Genomic DNA, 19,576 nt, shown 5'->3' with positions numbered 1-19,576 from the left:
TTCCAAACTCCACCACAAAAGAACTGTGTGGGTGTACAAAAAAAGTACACCACGACTGAAGTGCTTAAAACTGTGTATGCTTCATTCAATACCCTGTAAACACTTTCATAAAGGTAGAATACGTGTATTCTGTTTAAAACTGCTTGATAAACACTAAGCTCTATTAAAAGCTAATATGCTAATATAGCTGGCACACGTGCATTCTGCTTTAAAAGCTGAGGTGGGACCAAGAGAACATGCACATTTACAGCAACATAAACCCAGTTGGCTCTAGTTGCAACATAAGCACAGGATTGGATCTGATATTCCCGAAACAATTAGTGTCAACTCTCTCATTCCCTTTTCATTGATTCTAAGCCTGACATAGAGTCTGCATATGAGCGTCTGATCAATAAAGCATGTGCTGTCTTCATCTCTTCAAATATCAGCCAATGCATGTTGTAGAAAAGCAAAGATGGATACAAACAATAAAATACCACCTTGTGGTCTAACTTGAACTGAGTGCAACATAATCCACACTTAAAATATTGAACTCTGTATCCAGATGTTTTGGTGCAGCCTTCATTGCAGAGATGTGGATGATTCAGAAATGACAGTAAGATTTATTTCCTACGGCAGCAAATAGCTACTGTAGTCAGTAGAAATAAAAAAAAACAATCAGACTGACCTTTGACTTGTTCTGAAAACTGAGCAGTATGTCTTGTTTCGAACAGTTGCAGCTCTTTGTTCAGGTCACAAACTGTCAGATCGACGTTCCAGGAAAGTAGGCCTGAAATAACAAATGACAAATAAAAATACAGCATATTTGGTAAGCACTTCCATTTTAAGTATCAAATTAAGTTTCATTTGCAGCACCAAAGCCATATATCAAGTGACACCTGTAGAATTACAGCACTGCCACTTCAGTCAACCCAGTTGAATCATACTGTATATGCAGCTTTACAAGAAAATAAAAATAAGTGTAAAATAAAAAGTAAAAAATAAGTAGTAAAATATTTCAAAGTTTTTTCAGACTTTGTCACAAATTCCATCATTCACAGCAATTATTTCATTTTAAATCTCTGTTTTCAAATAATAAAAAATACATTATTTTCTCAATTTATACAAATTATTTCAACAAAGTTATCAGAACATATTTAATTCCCAACACCCAAATATGCATATTTATAAAATAAACAAGTATCTCTACTTACTGAATATGCATAGTATATACCGATACTTTTAAACAAGACATTACTTTTAAGTACATTTTACTGTAACGTTCAATTGTCATGATAGATTTTTTCAGTTTCTCTGACGTTTGCTTTTTCTTTAAATACTCCAGGGTTTCTGGCCTGTCCTCTGTTTACCCACCTTGTGTTATCTGTGTCCGGACGGTGCTGAGGTGATAACTGCTGGATATCTCTCCGACAACAATCAGCATACGATGGCGGTTGTGCTGCTGGTGCTGTCCGTGGTGCTGAACGGACTCCTGCGGCTCTGCTTGCTTTACAGTAGCGGCCACTGCAATGGGGGTCTCCATGGTAACAGTTCCACCAGTGGACACTGAACCCTTTTCCATTTCCATGACAACTGCATCCGGAGCAAGCGCCATGACAATGCAAGTTTAGGTGGGAGGAGATGTGGGTGTGCTTCTGTGGATGGTATTCTTTTTTATTGGTTTACAGGTGCTGTGGTTATTTGATGTCTCAGTGTTTTATTGGACTAAATGAAGAGGGATATGAAAGTGCATTACTGACATTCTACTGCATGATACTGCTGGATCATAGTACTATTGATAAATGCAGCACTTAATGTTAGAGTCAATTGGAATACAGTGAAGATAAGTGTAATATCAAAGTTATATACAGTACAGTATTTGCAACTTCCATTGAGATAAAGGTAAAATAATTGGGTGATATATAATATTTTTATGACCATAGTGCTAGTGTCGCAACAAAACAGTATCTGGGGCAAAGATGTAGTACAATGTAACACTGTTACTTTTTTTTTTTAACAGAACGGGGCTGAACACAAGACATCTGTAGCAGACAAAGCTTCGTTTTATAATAGGGACAGCGTAAGTGCCAGGGCATGGATTTGGGATGTAAACCAATAGATCTCTGTTCTCACTATGGACCAAACAAAGGACGTTTTCTGCAGAGGTTGACACTAACAAAAAGGAACTTAAGCCTTTTGAAGTCTAAGTATGTATGTAAAACAAACAAATAGCTAGAATCACAGTACAAATGAACCAACTGGTTGTTGATATGTTAGGCTGGACTACTTCAAATCAGGCCAGAACAGGTATTTTTGCAGTTTGGACCCAAAGTTTGAAGAATCACAAAAACGCATTTAAACGCATTAACAACGAAAACAATTTTTAGGATTCAAACTGGACAACACCGTGTTTTTACTAGCGCCTTTTCAAACCATTGTTATTATTGTGAATGCATCATGAATGCATCGTGTGAGCGTCGGGTTAGTGTCAGCTGATGGAAATGACTTTAATGACTTATGAAATATTTGATTTGATGTCAATACTCACAGCAACTGTGTACAAGTACGGTAATTATTCCTTTAAAAAATCCTCAGTTATGGCAAACACGACGAACAATGAAAAAGAAAACTATAGCACCATTACTCCAACGATGACAGTGCTGCTCAGCGCACAAGTTAACGTCGGAGAAGTATTTAGTCCGTTTTATTACAGTGAGTCAGCATTTGCGTGAGACAGGCAGACCAGAATGTCTGCTGACATCTGCTGGAAGATTACAGTACTACAACGCTATCCCTAAGTCCCGGATATCCCAATGCTCAGTTAAAGTCAATAATTTCACTATTTGCAAAATGTATTAATGATTTAAGGGTTGGTTTAAATTATAGCATAAAATTAATACAAAGTTTGATTTTAGAATTCAATTTTAGCATAAACTGCTGCTATATCCCGACGCTGCTTCTCGTAATTATTCTATTTATCTATGTATTGTGTTTGATATTGCTTGTTTATTCATTCACTATTAGGCTGCATCTATCCCTAGTCTTTCTTTATTTAGTTAATATTTTCAATTGTATGTATATCTCTGTGTTAAGTGTCCTTTTAAAAAAGTACATTTACCTTAAGAAGAACTAATTAGATGTCCCCGGTCATTTTTAAACAATTAAAACAAATATTAATTAATAAATGTATGAATGAATGCATCAGTCTGTATTCATTTTTGATCTTTTTTCTGTGCTCACATGTTATGTACACCCGATTAAATTGATACAATCAGCAGAGATTCTAAACAATACTGCAGGTAGGCTACTACATTTGTAAAATATGTTTTCATATGGATTTGAAAAAAGGCTCCGATTGTTTATGACCTAATTGTTATTTAGAATTTTTACCTTCTTTGTTTTGTCTTGTTTCTTTGGTTATTGGTTTTCATTTCAATTTTACTTAATTATATTAAAATAAAGAAACTGAGTCTCTAATTTGTGCTATTGCATTTAAATACCATTATTAACCAAGGTAATTTCCATGTAATGATAAATTTTACTGCAATGGCGTTTTTTCTAATAAAGTCTCTGTTTAGCCATGTAAATCCATTTGTGTTTGGTGTCAGAGGGGCAGGTGGGCACAGATACATGAAATAGTTGCCCTTGCATCTTTACGTGCCATGCGTGTGTATTCCACACCCTGACTCTCGGCTAAACAGAGGCAGCAGCTACTGTGCGATGTTGGACGCTTTTTTAATAGAACCAGCGGGACAGTGAAAGAAATCGGATAGCCCGAGAGCAGACATATTGATTTCCAAGGTAAAAAAAAATCCGTCTATTAATGTTCTTTTTCCCTGCATTGAATATAAATAATAGTTGTATATTTGGACTCTCTGCTGTTGTCTGTGTCTCAGTGTCATTCAGCAGAGGTGGCTCAGATTAGACATTTTGGGAATGGCTGCGCATTTATTAATGTGGGTGTCAACCCGGCCGACCTGCAGAAATGACGGCGCAGATGCTCAACTTCGCGGTGCCGGGGCGCTTAAGGTTGTCTGTAGGAAACCGAAGCTCACATCAGAAACGTTTCAGTGTTATATGTGCAACGTTTTTATTTCCTTGCTTCTGCCTGCTACCAGATCCTCTAAGCGCTGCATGTGTGGCCACTGGGCAGAACCAGATATTCATTATTGCTTTGTTCGCAGCCAGTAAGTCTCCATCTTAGTGTTTCCATAGACTGTTGAAATGCCGGTCACTGGTGCCCATGCTGCTGCTGCTGCCGCCGCTGCTGCTGCCGATGTTTATTCTGATGATGCTTTGCTTGTAAAACACAGTTGTTGCCAGGTCCATGGCTGCTGTCTGGCAGAGCAGACTGCACTTTCATCTGACCTGGAGCCAAATAAAGCAAACACCAGGATTTCGCAGGGACAACACGCTGTAGGGTGCACAAAGAGAAGCCTGTTCATAATGTAGATATTTAATAATGTCAAAAATCTCTGCTCCTCAGACCAAACCCTGTATTTGACCTACAATACATTGTTACTATTTGGGGTGTTTTTGTTTATTCGTTGTTAGTGTAGTGTAGTCTCAAAAAAATGAATTTTGAAATCTGAAGCAGAATAAAAAAGGACATTGTTACTTCTAATTCAAGTACTAAAGGTGAACGTTATAATATGTTAATCAACTCAAGCTTTTTGTTTAAAACCCTGAATGTTCATCTGAGGTCAGGAGTCAGCTGTTCATCATCCCCTGTATCCCTTAGAACCACCCAAGCAGCTCGTAAGTGAACATGCAAACTGCCCACCACTCATGTTAGAAACCTCTAATGGCTTCTGTTAGTTCACAACCAGACTGATCAGTTCTGTCCATCAGTGACGTCATTAGAAGCAGGATATGAATCTCCAAACATCAGGTATAATTGTGAAATACTCCGAAAATGAAATAGGCTGCGAACAGTGTTTTCCACATACTAACTAAAGAGATGTATATTTTATATTCAGTCATGATTGCTGTGGTAATTCCCAATCACCAAAGATTATTCTTAAGCTACTAATTTCAAACGGTGATCTGTGAAGACCTTATGTTTTAGAAAAGATACAATGTAATATTTAGATGAATTGTCCATTATAGTAAAATACATGAAATATATTGTGAGCTTTATGTCAGGACACAAATCCATCCCCAACACTTCCAGTAGTAATTCTTTCAAAAAGCAATAGTTCTGTTCAAAAGGCAAGGGGACTTTAATGATTTCTGTTTGCATGCATTCTGTTTCAGAAAAGTGTGGCGTCTCTATGGCAACCAGGGCTGTCAAATGCTGAAGACAAAGTAATGTTCACAGCTGAAAGGCTGCTTGTTAATTTTCCAGAACCAGGAGCAACATAAACGTGCTTCACATACAAATGTGGCTATCCTTTATAATGACAGATTGATGGTTGTTGCCAGTGAAATATCAATTAATAAAAAGAAGATTCCTAATTCTTTAAGCACACTGAGATATAGATGTAGATGTAGATTTCAAGCAGAACAAAATGACCTGGAAATAAAATAAGAATAAAGCCAGTGTCTCCAACTTAGTGAAATCATGTTACAAAGGTAACCATATGTCATTTTGTTGGCGTTCCTGAAAGATTGTAACAGTCCTTGAGGACTCTGAGAAGCAGTGGCCTAGATCTCTCTCATTTGCATGATTTATCCCCCGAAAAGTAGAACTGCTGTTTAGCTTGTGAAGTCGAGTCATGTTGATGGTATATAAAGAGTATCTAAAATTTGTGTTCCACTTGGAAAATCAGAGATTCAAATCTATTAGGATTCATCCTCACCTGACCCTGGGAATCCCTCAACAACTGCTTGGTAACAGCGGTAGTCGACAGTGTGTGAAAAAAAGAAAAACAAAAGCGTGAAAAATAATTTTAAAAAAGGGCAGCCAATGGCATTAGAACTGTAATTGACTAGAATGTTAATATAGGCTTGTGCTCTATAATGGAATAGAGAGTGGTAAATGGGATGAACAACCACTTGTAGGTTCATGATACATAAAAGGGTATTTTATATTATTTAGGAGTGCAGTGCTGTCTACTGTCTTTGAACAGGACCCATTATTTAAACATTAATATTCAACATATTGATATCTGTGTATTAACCAGCTCTTGAATTAGTTATACTTGCTAATGTGGCCTGCTTGTTTATGTCTTGGCTATTTTGTTGGTTTTATTTCTCGTGCTGTTTTTTTTTAATATTGAGAAAATACTTGAAATTTGACAAATACCGCAACCATAAAACCAACCAGCGTTCTAGCTCGACGTCATCGCTCCTCACCGACCAATGAAATTACTGTTTTAAAGTTTTGCCGCGAGAACAAGGGAGAATATCTACGTCACAGAGGCGAGTCGCTGTAAGCACAAACGCTTTCCTAATCAAGACGCTTGTCTTTGTTATCGAGGCAAGGATTTCTGAAATGTCGCCGAAAATACACATTTACAGTTTGTCGTGGCTTTTTTTAATGTAAAGAGAGGGGCTGACTCTTCGGTGGGCAGAGACTTGTTTTTGTAGGGGCGGGGCGAGATCTGCTAGCATAGTTGGCTAACAGCCTAACCTCTGTGTAACAACAATGGTCGGCTGTATTTTCACGTGCGTTTTTATTATTTTGTCACGCTGTCACCCGTATAGTTAACAAAAACAACAGCCTGGCTCTCGTCCTCGGTTAAACACCATGGACCCTGGCGGAAGTGAATTGGACTCCAGTCTGCCTCAACCAGAAAATCCGTGTTTGATCGTGGAGGACTCCCAGCCGGACAGCGTCGCTTTGGAGGACGATCCAGAGACCAGCTATAGAACGCTGTTGGCCCGCCGCTTGTCTAACTTGCAACCCACTTCCCGTAGCCCCGTTCTGGTAAGCCTCAAATTGCTCCTACCAAGTAGGAAACAGTTATAGTGATTTGAGCCATTTGGGATCATAGGTCAGATGTTGTCGCAGTGTCCCACTGCATATTTTCTAAATTGCGCAACTTATTTCTATTATTTCAGGTTACTGTGATCGATATAGTTTGATTCTATTTTCTTCCTTTCTGTATTCACTATGTCATTGCCACTGCTACTTTTTCTACTCGTGTAGCTGTTTTGCATTCGCATTAAAACAAAAAATTCAAATCCAACAGGATAGATGCTGAACAGATCGTTTCATCTGTGAAACCTAAACAAGACATTTTCTTCCTTAGGAACTGATTTCTTCTCCACCAGGAAGCATAAATTCTCAGACAGACAGCCAGCCAGAGAGCTTCCAGAGTATCAGTCTGGTTAAACCAGGTCAGTGTTTCCCAAAATTAAATACTTAAAAGTCATAAAAACGTACCTATCTGTCAGCAATGATTGTTTTCTATTCTTGGAAATCTCCACAGTTACTAACTCTATTTCAACAGTCCAGGAGGAAAGCCAAGTTATAAACATTTGCCCTCCTCCAAACAAGAGAAGGTATCTGTGTATTTGAGTAAATTCTCCTAAAAACAAACAGACGATTTAGATATGTTTATAGTAAAAACATAATATTGATATTTTTTCTTAGGGGTGAAGCAGAAGATCCATGTGTGGATTCTGGAGCTGATTCTACAACACACTGCAGTCAGCACGAAGGTAGAGAATCCTCTCAAATACAAAACAAAAGAAGAGCAGTCCCCACGCTCTGACACTGCTTCTGTTACTTAACATAAAAATGTTTACATTTCTGTATGTATGTCAGAGGGAACCTCTCAGTTTGGTTTCCTCGAGCTTTCTCAGAGTCAGGATCAGTACAGCAGCAAAGTGATGAACAATCAACAGGAAACCATTCCCCCCCAGGAGAGTGAGAAATGCACAAAAACAGGTATTGACCCGCCCACCCCCCTTTAATTTAGGCCTTTAGAATAACTGTCATTGTGTGAGCAGCTTTTGTTACAAAACACTTTAAAATGTTTTCTTAGGAAACTTTTGGGCCCTTGTGATATTTAGTTAAATAGTTAAAGTTAAAATTATTTTAGCTTATTAGTCCAGAATAAAATGAACAACTATCCAATACTACAAAATGTTTTTTATATCCTCTGGAGATACCTCATCAGCTCATACTGCCAAAAAAGTGTTTTTTCTTTGTAAAAGACACAGGTCGTAAACATGTACAATTTATATGCGTTGGAGCAGAACAGAAACTAATTCAACATGATTTCTTATTACATTGATTCATTTTTAATATGCTGTCCAATATATGGAGCTGCTGAAGTGTGTCCAATCTAATTTCTATCTGCCTTTCATCTCCAGCAGAGCAGAACATTAGCTCCAGGACTTCAGGAAGTCCAAACAACAACTCTGTGAGGTACAGATTTGAGCAACATGTTTTGAGTTTTACACACAATAGAGGTACAAATGCAAATCTGCTTTTAAAATTTCTGTTCTCCTTCTTCAGGTCTGAGGTGAGCTCCAGCAGCTCATCGGACTCTGGGACTCACCCTGTCAGAATGATAAGCGTCCAGGTTTTGCTGCACTCACAGGGCCTTAAGGACTCTGGTGAGCCAGAGCAACAAGACTCTGAGATCATGTCTTCACAAGAAGACTTGTTTGAAGCTGACAAATCAGGTGTGTTTCATATCAATGGAGGTTAGTTAGTGTATGCTCTCAATTTTTATATGTCATATCAAATAAACTAACTTTTTAGGACCAAGGGCAGTGATCGTTTTTTGTCGTAAGGCACTAAGAAGCACTGGCTTATCTGAACGAGAGTGTGCTCGGTTTGGGGTCTTTTCTACATTTGGAATACCTTAGTCACAATAAGTCAAAAGGTACCATTGTTAATTCACTTAAATATGGAGCTTTATTACAATAAAAAAAGCTCTGTTCCCAGTCTCAGAGCGTCTGGATGAAATTTCCTTAATCACACATAATGAGAGTATGTATTTGCCTTTGTTAATTTGGTACTGGATGTCACAGTTCATGGGTTCTTATCCAGGGGCATTTTTTGCTCTTTTTTTTTTTAATAAAAATTATGGGTACACCTACATCGTTGTGTTTAATAATTAATGCTTATAAATGTACTGTAGTAGTAGTTGTATTAAGGTTGGTGTGAAGTGTTTGACATGCAGAAGCTTAACAGCTGAGTTATGGGGGCATGATGAGGGTCACAACCATCAGCTCAAAAGCTTTGTTCTTATTTTTCATTAAGTGACACTTTTCTGTGTTGCCTTCAGGTGTTGGAGTCGACAGTACGATGTCTGAACCAGAGCAGCAGGTCCCCCCAACATCAACGCCATCCCACACACTGCGCTTGCTGCATCTCTCTGGACAGGAAACCCTGGTTAAGGAAAGTCTGTCTCAGTAAGTCAGATTAGTGCTCAATACGTGTTCATCGTCACATCTTATATTCAATGATGACATGATTTTCTTTCTTTGCTCATTTTTATCTAGAAGCTCAGTTGATTATGTAGCCGCAACCCCAGACAAATTCTCCCATACTCCCCTCATTGTTCCCAGCTCGCCAACAGGACCTGAGAATGGACATGGTACTGGTGAAAAGCTGCATTTGCAACAGAAATTGTCTTTAAGAATGAGGTTGTGAGCAGAGCTTTGAGTCTTTTAGTATTTTTTTCTCATCAGATGCTGACGAACCAATGGATACTTCTTTGCCTCCAGATGATCTTGCAGGGACAAAAGCAAGTCAAACAGATGTGGCCTCCAAACCCCAGCCTTCTGCCTCAACCCCTGTATCTCAAAGTTGCCCTGGCTTTGGTTTGGAGAGAACTTTGTCAATACCTTCCCAACCAGAGTTTTCTCATGTAAGTTTTACCCTTGGTGCTGGTGAAGTCCCTCATTAAAAGGGGAAATGATTTGATTAATGATCAGTTTAACTCAGTAAGTGTGTAGTTGGTGTGGGCACAGACAAACAGTTACATGTATATGTAAACTGCTTTTGTTCATTTTCTTTTTCAGGATGTGTTTGTCCCAACACAGAGCCAGGATTCTGCAAAATCTTCAGATAAAAAGTCAGCTTCTCTTCTTAAGGATACATCTTCTGAGTGTTTAGAATCCACTTCCTTCGCATTGCCTTTGGAACTTTCTGTACACACAGAAAATAGTGGCCAAGCTCAGCAAACCTCAGAGAAAGTTGATGACGACAGTCAGGCAACACAAATTGAGGAGTTTGAAGAATCGTCCTGTGTTGATGTTTGTCACTCTGTGTCCTCAAACCAAGAGCAAAAAGTTCAGAGGAATAATGATGTGACAAATAACCCTGTTTTATCTTCCACGGTCACTGAATCACCGACACGTCAGATTGACTGTGACAAGATCGAGGTGTCCAGTGTGACGCACAAGACTGAAGTCCACACAGAGCCAGAAACTTCTTCAAGAGTTTCAAGTGTGAAGGTAAAAGAAACTACGAGTAACTCCGCTGACACAGTCTCCTGTTCACAACCAAAACTCAACTCCTCAGATGGGAACGTTAGCGGCTGTGTGCAGGAGACGCCCTCAGACATTACACCCTGCAGTTTGCCCTTACAGTCCATGAGCTCTTCTGAAGACGTGGTTAGATGTTCTGTGGATGTAAAAGGTGGAGGACTGACCAACAGTCAGTCACAACACTGTGCAGTGGTAATTAACAGCCTGGCTGACAACAGCATGATGGACAAACAGCAACAAGACGAGGCTAATACAGCATGATGGACAAACAGCAACAAGATGAGGCTAATGATGACGAGGATGAGGATGTGATAATGCTGGAGGAAGAAAAGGGAGACGAGGCTTCAGGAATGGCTCTAGCTCTTTCCCAGAGTCAGATGTTGTCTCCTGAGCCCATGGAAGAGGACAGTGTTGACCAGGGACTGGACAGTGTTATTGTGGTGACAGACAGTGAGAAAGATTCCCAGGTTGTCAAAACAGATGTGGTGCCACAGACTAACAGCCACCAGCCAGCCATAGGCACCATGCCTGTGTCTACTAATGGTCACCAGACTGAAGAGAAGGAGGTGAATGTGACTCCTGCTAGACTGTCACAGACTGAGAAAGTCAGCCCTGTACTGGATGGACTGAAAGACAAGAGCCTCAGTGATAGTTCAGGAGGTAAGTGTGTGTTAAGGAAAACAAGTTCTATGGTAGCAGGACTTTTCTGCACCGTTTCAGTTTGCAGCCCAAACTGAAACTTTCAAGTGTGTTACATTATGCAAAGTTTTTACATGGTTGATAAATTATTAATAACTACCTCCCTCCTAATTAAAAAATGATTTGAAATAAATGTATAGACCCAAAATGTTATTCTCAACATCATTAAAAAAGCAAGAGGCCAGACAGCATGGCTGTAGGATCTGGGTGTGGGTTCCATGTTGCTAGGCCTGATCACTCAGGGCAAAGGTTTTATAATGTAGGCACAGGGACAGTGGTCAGGGGCGAAGCTAACATACAATTGTACTCTTTTATTCATTATTTTATTGAATGACTGGAAACAGGTTTAAAGTTGTTTCACTTTTCTTTGTAATACTTGAAATAGAAAATGGCCCAAAAATGTTCTTTATTAAATTTACAGTACTGTTGATATTTCTTAAAACTGAGTTTTTGTGGGAAATACCCATACAAAGAACAGATCAATGTAATACATAAATAACATTTTTTTTGTTCATTCTCTCACACTGCAGACATTTCCTTTCACTTCACACTTCCCAAGGAAGGAGAGCTGATTGGCCCGGCAGCTGCTGGAACACCTCCTCTTATCAAACAGCTGAAGCAGACACTAAGGCACAGCACTCCCATTGGTGAGTTATTGTTTGCAGCAACAATGTGTAAAACATACAGCATGTATATATATATATATATCATTCCTTATTTAATGCAGAAATATATTTTTTCAACCAGACATGACATCTATTTCTGATAAAACAGACATGGTAGCTGGCTCTCCAGATGCAGCGATGGCTGCGAGTGACATCATGCCTGCTGAAGCTCAGGAGGACCTGATGGATAGAGGAGATGGCAAATTGAGTTTGAGGATGAAGCTTGTAACGCCTGTCGAAGAAGGCAGTTCTGAGTCTTTCAGCCTGCAGAGTAAGAGCTATTTAAACATGGTCACTGTTCAAGCATAATCTGTGTTTTGTTGTTGCATGTTCTTGAATGTAAAATGTGATTGTATCCATGGAAACGTTGCATGTTTACAACACCTGCTCAGTAAAAATTGTTTCCAACAGAGCCGTCACTGACAGAGGAGAATGGGTCTGTCATCAAGACTACGACTGTTTCCAAGGCTGTAACCAGGTAACCTACGGCCTACAGCCTCACTGTATTCCTGTTTACACATGCTCATCATATCATTGACTTTGAATGTAGTTTACTACTTTGTGGCAACAACATATACAGGTGTTCATTGTTGTTTGTCATCTCAGCAGCCCGTCAGTGTTCAGTCGAGTCAGGCAAGTGCACAGGCAGCAGAAGGGGAAGGACGAGAGTCAGCATGATGGAAACTCTACACTTGTCAGGTAAGAGCACTGACTCCCAGAACTTTTGGTCCCCTTGGGTAAATGCAGAGAGTTCACAGTCTCTGACCATATAACAGGTACCTGTAATACATGTATACATGTATTTACAAATATATACGTATATATATATACATACATACATACTGTACTATATTCTTTCTTTCTTTTTTAAGTTCCATACCCGTTTTGGAATCACTTGTCTCTTTTGATTATAGAAGACTTGGTTTTAGATCAGACAGACCTAAGATGTAATTCCCAGAAGTACAATATAAATCCTCACACCTGATAATATTGGTGTTAATGTAATAAATAACACTACAAAATATCAGTGATTGAATTTGGTCATGTTAATTGTCTTTCCCTTCTTCGTTTACTGATTTTATACCTAGGGTTAAAAGCTTAAGACTTGTATAACACTACATTTATTTTACACTGCATGTACAAGGTCTGTTGAGGTACTCCCGAACTAATTATGCAATTGAAGTCTGACACATGGACCTGAGGATCTAAAAATATATTTCCCATGTTGTAAAGTATTTTAGTCTGTAGAAATTAGCCTACTTTTGTGTGTGATAAAGAGTGTGACCTTTTTAAAGACATGAAGGTGGTTTGGGTAACTATTTTTATATATTTGTCTGCTTATGCGTCCAGATTGTCAGAAGCGAGTGTGTTTTTGTCCTCTTGATGGTTCTCTCTTCAGAACGTCTTTACAAGCATCGTAATTTTAGCATCACTCAAAAGTCTCTCAACATCATGTGTTTGTGGATCATATCTACAGGGGGGAGCTATTTGCTTCACCATTGATAAGCTCCCAGATGTCCTCACTGGGTTGCAACAGCCTCCCTAACAGCCAATCAGAGACTTCACAACAGGAAGTACTGAGGACACCTCAGAAGAAGCCCAGTAATAACCCACACACTGCACAGCAGTCTGAGGAGAGACAAGGAGCAACAAAGGTTTCTGAGCCTACAATCCCAAACAATACAGATGCTCAGAAGAAGGGGGTTTCCCAGCATGCCATTGACAGCACCGTTACATTCAGTCTGTCCAACAAGGTAACAGTGTTACTGTAGAGATTTTATATAACCTTTATTTATGCTAGTGTGGATTAAAAAAGGATTCCTTTTTTTAATCAAGAGGGCACCTTGATAAATTATTTCTGTGTGTATCAGCTCCATCAGCGGACAGTCTCCCAGCAGACCAGCTTTGATGCCCCAGGGCTGCACTCCCCCACTGGCAGGGTATGAAAAACTGAGACAACAGGAGTAATTTGTGATGTAGCTGTTAAAATGATGAGCTGTCACTGCTTCTTCCTAGAGTGAACCAACGTCCCCATCCTTCAGAAGAACCACCGGACCCTCCCACTGCAGACATGTACGTACCATCCAGGAAGTGCGGACCACCATCACACGGATCATCACCGATGTGTATTATGAGGATGGCAAAGAAGTGGAGCGAAAAGTAACTGAGGTAAATCAGCAGTTCTTATTTGTACAACTGACAGACTAAGTAAAAGGTCAAGGGAAAAGAATTTGATACCAGTCATGATTAGGTTGTTTCTCAGGTGTCTTGTGTGAGCATGCATGATACTGAAAGAATGAAAGTTTACCACCTCATGGCGGGGAACAACAACACTATACAACAAGATGTTTTTATTGTGACCAGGAGAGTGAAGAGCCAGTGGTCCACTGTCAGGTTTTAGACGGGGACATCTCTCCGTGTCGCACAGGGAGCAGCTCGGTGACCTCAGGTGACCTGGGCGACGTCAGCTCTCTCTCCTCTAAGGCCTCCAGTCTGCAGCACAGCTCAGGAGGAACCAGCAGCAGCACTGGCTTTACCAGGCCGCAGTTTATTGTGCCATCAAGTCGAGGGGCCAGATCCTTTAGGTACCACCTCCATACATAAACACACATACATACACACACACACCTCACGCACAGTCTGCTAAACCTGTTCTAAATGCTCTCTTTACCTTTGCTGTTCGCATGCTGATTCCTGTATCACTGCTTCACTCTTTTGCCTTATAACACCCTAAATCTCTTACTGACTAACTAACTTTTCACCTACCTCAGTTGCAAATTGCTTTCAGACACTGGTCTGAGGTCAGCAGCTGGCCTGCTCTCCACAGAAGAGTGGCCTCACATTAGTGTCTGTGCAGCTTGCTTGGCTCCATTTGTCCCCTCTGTGTGTCTTCAGTCCCAGGAAGGGAGGTGGGCATCAACAGAGGGGTCAACGGGGCCACAGGGCAGGGGCATTTATCATGAAAGATGGAGCCTATGGTACCATGGGCTCCCAGGTGTACATCCCTCTGTCTCCTAGAGGAAGGGTGAGAAGGGGCCGACCCCCATCCCGCTCCTCTCCAGCTAGGTGAGTCCTCCTTAAGGCTCGTCCTGTGCATTTAGAAATGACAGATATTAAAGGATACGTCTAGAGGTGAAACTACCTACAGCTTTGAAACTAACACTTTCACAACAACACTGTTCACTTGGTGATGGGTTAAATGCAGAGGTTAAATTTCATTGTGCATGGTGTGCTGTGCTGTGCTATGTCACAAATGACAAATAAAGATAAGTTAAGTTTAAGTTTAAAGTTTTACCTACAGCTTTGAAACTAACACTTTCCTAATCCACTTTCTTCCTTTTCCTTAACTCCCACAAAGCTGAAATAAACATGTATTTGAATAATAATCAATCAACTCCTACCTGCTAATAAACAGTAATCCTTTGAATAATTACTACTTAGTCAAAGTCAACTTTATTGTCAAACGTGTCATACATACAGGACATACAGGCACAATGAAATTGCAGCCCTCTCTGATCCACGGGGACTGCAGTTTCATTGTGCCATATGTATTGGTACTTAAATATTGTGTATCAAGTTTGGATCTAAAAATCAAACTTCTGTGCATTTCCTTTCAAGGGGTCGTGGTAGTGGTTTACTCCAGAGACAAGGTGCTCAGGAGAACCAACCGTCCTCCTCTGAGGACGAGCCCTACGCCTGCCCTCTCCCCATACTGCCTGTCAGCCCCACAGACGTTGAACTCCCTAGCCACTCTGATTCACTCAGGTCTTCCCCAGAGGAGGCCAGCTTGGCTGGAAGCAGCTTTGTCGGCCTGCAGGTGGTGGCCAAGTGGTCGTCCAACGGCTACTTCTATTCAGGCCGCATCATCAGTGATGCCGGAGAGGGCAGGTACCGCCTACGATTTGATGACGGCTATGAGTGCGAGGTGATCGGCAAGGACATCCTGCTTTGTGATCCCATCCCACTAGAGACCGAGGTCACTGCTCTGCTGGAGGATGAATATTTTAGTATTGGTAAGAAAATACAAAACCCATTGTTATTATTTCACAAAAAAACTCAAAATACTAAAATGTGAATTTCTTCTCACATGTTAGGAATTTATATACTTTAATATAGACAAAAAGGTTTTCCCTTCAAGAACATTTTTCTCTTTGTAGTCTCGAGAACTTCTGTTTGATATTTGTAGATGAATGGATTGCATTTTTGTAAAAATGTTCAGTTGGTTAAAAACTTTTTTTTTCTTCAGATTTTGTGTTTGGTTTCTTGTACATTTCTTCCAGAACCTTAAATGTATTTGATTGTGTTTTGGTTTGTCTGCCAGGTGTTGTGAAGGGACATAAGACAGAGGGTGTGGAGCTGTTCTACAGTGTGGAGAGAGATGGCCAGAGGCAGTGGTACAACAGGACGTCAATCATCCTTTCACTGGAGCAGGGCAACAAGCTGAGAGAGCAGCACAGCCTCGGACCCTACGAACCCTCTACTCCCCTGGCAAAGGCCTCAGACATCAGCCTGGGTAAAACTCAACTACAGCTGTTAAAATAATTTAGGAATTAAAGATTTTAAAGTTTGTTTTTTGTTTTTTTTTACAAATTGAATTGTCGTTATGGAGATAAAAAGCAAGGCAGTAAATACAAAAAGGTCTTGAGCTTTATCGACATGAACTGCATGAAGTTTTGTATTTTATGGACATAAAGGCATATAGTGTATAAAAATGCATCATAAATTCCTATTGATACTCCATCAAAAATGGAAAGAGAGAGGCAGCTGCTTTACTTCCCCAAAATACAGGGGTTGACTGGAATGTGAAACCTGAATTTTCTGGTTTCCTGTTTGTTTTTCTTAAGTGGAAAGTCTGTTCTTTATATACACGTTGATCCCTGGTTTTATTATTTTCCTCAGATAACCTTGTGGAGGGCAAGAGAAGACGTAGAGTGACCTCTGAAGGTCAGAATACCACACCCAATCGCAGCTCGTCCAGCAGTTCCCGTACTCCTGGAACATCGAAGAGGAAACTGAGGACGGGCTCTGAGGACAACCAGACTCCAGCCAAGAGGGGTCGCAGGGGTCCAGGAGCTAGAGCTGGTACAGAGGCCTGATTTCCAAAACCATGACAGGATGGGAATTTCACTGAAAGACATTTTGTTTCAAGTTATTATGTGGTGTTTTTTATTCAGAAAATCAATATTTTAGCTGGTTGATAAAAATTCAAGATAGGGATGAATTAATTTTAGATTTTGTTTAGAAGACTTTTAGAAGTATTTAAAGTTTTAATATTCCTCTCTGGGCCTACATGTACTCTGATAAAGAATTAACACTTTATTTTATAAAATATAACATGGTTTTAAAAACTATGGATTTTATTAATTTTATTGATAACCAGACACCTTATCTGTATATGATGGTATAAACTGTGTCATGCGAAATCAATATTGTGTCATTTTTGCACTGAGCATGAACAAGACCTTATGACCTCTACTGACCCTTGATCCCGCTGCTGTGTGTCATCTACTTCCAAGGCTGATTTGGTAAATAACCTGCTGGTGTTGTTGTGGTGCTGGTCCACAGGTGGAGGGATGATTGCGGGTGGTTTTGTTTTTCACAGGTGTATTTGGTTCAAAGCAGTGATCCCCCACCTTTTTCAGACCATAGCCCAGTTTCCCAGTGTCAGGGCTGTGTCTGCGTGTGTATGTTGGGCATAACTCACAATAAAGTGCATATATAATATAATTATAACATATATAATATAATTATGTTTATAATTCTGTATTACGCACAATCATTTCTATACTAATTATGTTGTAATATTCGTAGCAGAGCGGTTGAATCTGTGTTTTTCGTAATGAAATTCCAGGAAAATAATGGAAAGGGAAAAAAAATAAACCCGATATCAAAAGATGCACAGCACAGTACTGGTCTCTGGCTCAGTGGTTGGGGACTTCTGTTTTAAGGCTTATTTTAATGCATTGGTTGTAGTTTTAGTTTGGATTAAATGCCCATGCAATTTTGCAAAGCATTGAATTGTATTAGAAACTGTCCATAAATATCAGCTGTTCTTCTTACTGACATGTTTGAAATGTTTTATAACATTTCCCTGTTTCTCCATCCTCAGTTCAGAGGGTGGGTGAGTGTAACACCTCGGGGAGCGGTACAGATCTCCCGGGTCAGTCCACTGATGTGTCAGTCACTCACGGCCCGCTGCCCCAGAACGCATCCCTCTTCATGGGCTTCGTGTTCATGCTGACCGCTTCATCTGAGACTGACCGGCTCAGCAACAAGAGCCCCAACAGTGACGAGGAGGGTGAGGCAGGCGATGAAAATCATTTGGATTTCCACACTGTTATTCCTTTTTACAGATTTAATTAATTGTTTTTGAACCCTGTCCCAACAGATATCGTCCCGAGTGGCCCCTATAACAAAACATACACCGAGTCGCAGCTGCAGGCAGGTGGAGGCTTCATCCTGCCGGACTTTAACGAGGAGCAGGTACTTTTAACACTAGTTGCTCTGCAGAGTAAATACAGTTAGGTTTTATTGATTGATTATTAGAGCAATGATAAGTAGAAGGACAGTGGAATTATCGGATACAGTCAGACCATATATTTTATGTCACCACATTATTTTTTTTAAATAATGTTTAGGCTCTCAGGACAGACTTCCTTTATTTTAAAAGTGCTGGTCCTCCACTTGTCTTCAGCTCTGCTCCACAGTCTTAATCTTTCCCATCTTTCTTCAGTGCAACGCAGCGTATCAGAGCCTACTGATCTCAGACCAGCACTGTCGTACCAGGAGGTACTTACTGTGTTTGGCCAGTGGTGTTCCATGTGTCTCTCACATGTGGGTGAGAGACTGCTGCAAAGAGAACAAACTCCTGAACTACAGGAATTACCTGCTGCCTGCTGGTGTTGGACCAGACGACGGCATCGTAGAATGGTATAACAAGCCATATGGTGATGTGTGTGTTCCATAGTGTAGTGGTTAGCACACCTGCCTTGAGAGCAGAGAGAGTCTTGGGTTTAATTCTCAGAGGAACCACATGCTTGATTGTTAATCCTCCTCTTGTAATTTGCTTTGTACAAAAGTGTCTGCTTAATGCATAGAAATTTAAATGTGATTTATTGCATTCTAGCTCTTACAAATGCAAGGAAATGGTTGTTTTTTTCCCTCATTATTATGGACATTTGTGCAACATTTTTTAAATTAAAAATAAACAAATATTGACTAATTTTATTTGATATATATTTAAATACCATTGATTATTTTCAGTACATCAACCTTAACTTTTGTCTTTCTTCAGGCACCCACGCTGCAGCCCCTTCAAAACTCTGCGAGTTCTTCTTGTTTTTGAGAAACCAGTGGAGCTTTGGGCCCAGTTGATTACCATGGGTGGAGGTGCCTCAGTCCGACAGTTCCCGGGGGACAAGGACAACTTAGGTACTGACTCCAAATTATCCAAAAGAAAATTCAAAAATCTCGCACTAGTCTTTTCTTGCAGCTCATTGTTATTTCCTTTGACTACAGACATTGCTTCTGGCAAGTATGATGTTGTGGTGACAGACCATGCCTGTCCACCACTGGTGGAGCAAAATTTGACATCACAGGAAATCCCACTGGTGTCTCCTGAGTGGTTAATTCAGAGCATCATCAGCGGAGAGCAACTGGGCTTCCACAGCAGACCACAGTATCGTCACGACTTCACTTCCTAATCCACATGTTCAAAAAGCCCTGGAGTGGTGTTAAATGTTGAACATTGTTGTTGCATGTCCCTGCTGTACATAATTTTACTGTCTGTTTTTATTGGAAAATAAATTGTGACTCTGGTTTCATTTTAACAGCTTTGT

The 19,576-nt window shown here is 40.2% G+C and overlaps 2 protein-coding genes across 11 annotated transcripts in view; one reads left to right on the top strand and one right to left on the bottom strand.

Annotated features, from left to right (window-relative positions):
- The window catches only part of map1aa (microtubule-associated protein 1Aa), a 26,371-nt gene extending 23,644 nt beyond the window's left edge, over window positions 1-2,727 (bottom strand). The window contains 3 exon segments of the mRNA XM_017030732.2: window positions 668-769; window positions 1,354-1,634; window positions 2,528-2,727. Of these exon segments, the coding sequence (XP_016886221.1) occupies window positions 668-769; window positions 1,354-1,594 (343 nt within the window). The 5' untranslated portion in view covers window positions 1,595-1,634; window positions 2,528-2,727.
- Window positions 2,728-3,636: 909 nt separating this feature from the next.
- On the top strand, window positions 3,637-19,567 carry tp53bp1 (tumor protein p53 binding protein, 1). 10 transcript variants are annotated; one of them, XM_025053579.1, is made up of 30 exons: window positions 3,637-3,780; window positions 6,628-6,850; window positions 7,176-7,263; window positions 7,356-7,428; window positions 7,520-7,587; window positions 7,694-7,816; window positions 8,245-8,299; window positions 8,390-8,559; window positions 9,168-9,294; window positions 9,385-9,479; window positions 9,574-9,752; window positions 9,907-10,620; window positions 10,659-11,034; window positions 11,604-11,720; window positions 11,821-12,009; window positions 12,150-12,216; window positions 12,345-12,437; window positions 13,216-13,492; window positions 13,610-13,678; window positions 13,755-13,907; window positions 14,103-14,323; window positions 14,634-14,804; window positions 15,357-15,751; window positions 16,060-16,251; window positions 16,638-16,820; window positions 17,848-18,036; window positions 18,127-18,221; window positions 18,472-18,668; window positions 19,033-19,169; window positions 19,257-19,567. In XM_025053579.1, the coding sequence occupies exons 2-30, from the start codon at window positions 6,671-6,673 to the stop codon at window positions 19,439-19,441; spliced, it is 5,178 nt and encodes a 1,725-aa protein (XP_024909347.1). In that variant the 5' UTR covers window positions 3,637-3,780; window positions 6,628-6,670; the 3' UTR covers window positions 19,442-19,567. The 10 variants fall into 10 exon arrangements, with proteins under 10 accessions (XP_024909347.1, XP_024909346.1, XP_024909351.1 ...); XM_025053578.1 differs by lacking the exon at window positions 3,637-3,780 and adding an exon at window positions 6,247-6,352; XM_025053583.1 differs by lacking the exon at window positions 3,637-3,780 and having other exon boundaries at window positions 6,362-6,850; window positions 7,377-7,428.
- The last annotated feature ends 9 nt before the right edge of the window (window positions 19,568-19,576 follow it).

Source organism: Cynoglossus semilaevis, unplaced genomic scaffold, assembly GCF_000523025.1.
Source record: "Cynoglossus semilaevis isolate Cse_v1.0 unplaced genomic scaffold, Cse_v1.0 scaffold1699, whole genome shotgun sequence".
NCBI lineage: Eukaryota > Metazoa > Chordata > Actinopteri > Pleuronectiformes > Cynoglossidae > Cynoglossus > Cynoglossus semilaevis.
Note: the sequence above shows the minus strand (reverse complement) of the source record. Positions and strands in the feature narration are given on the sequence as shown.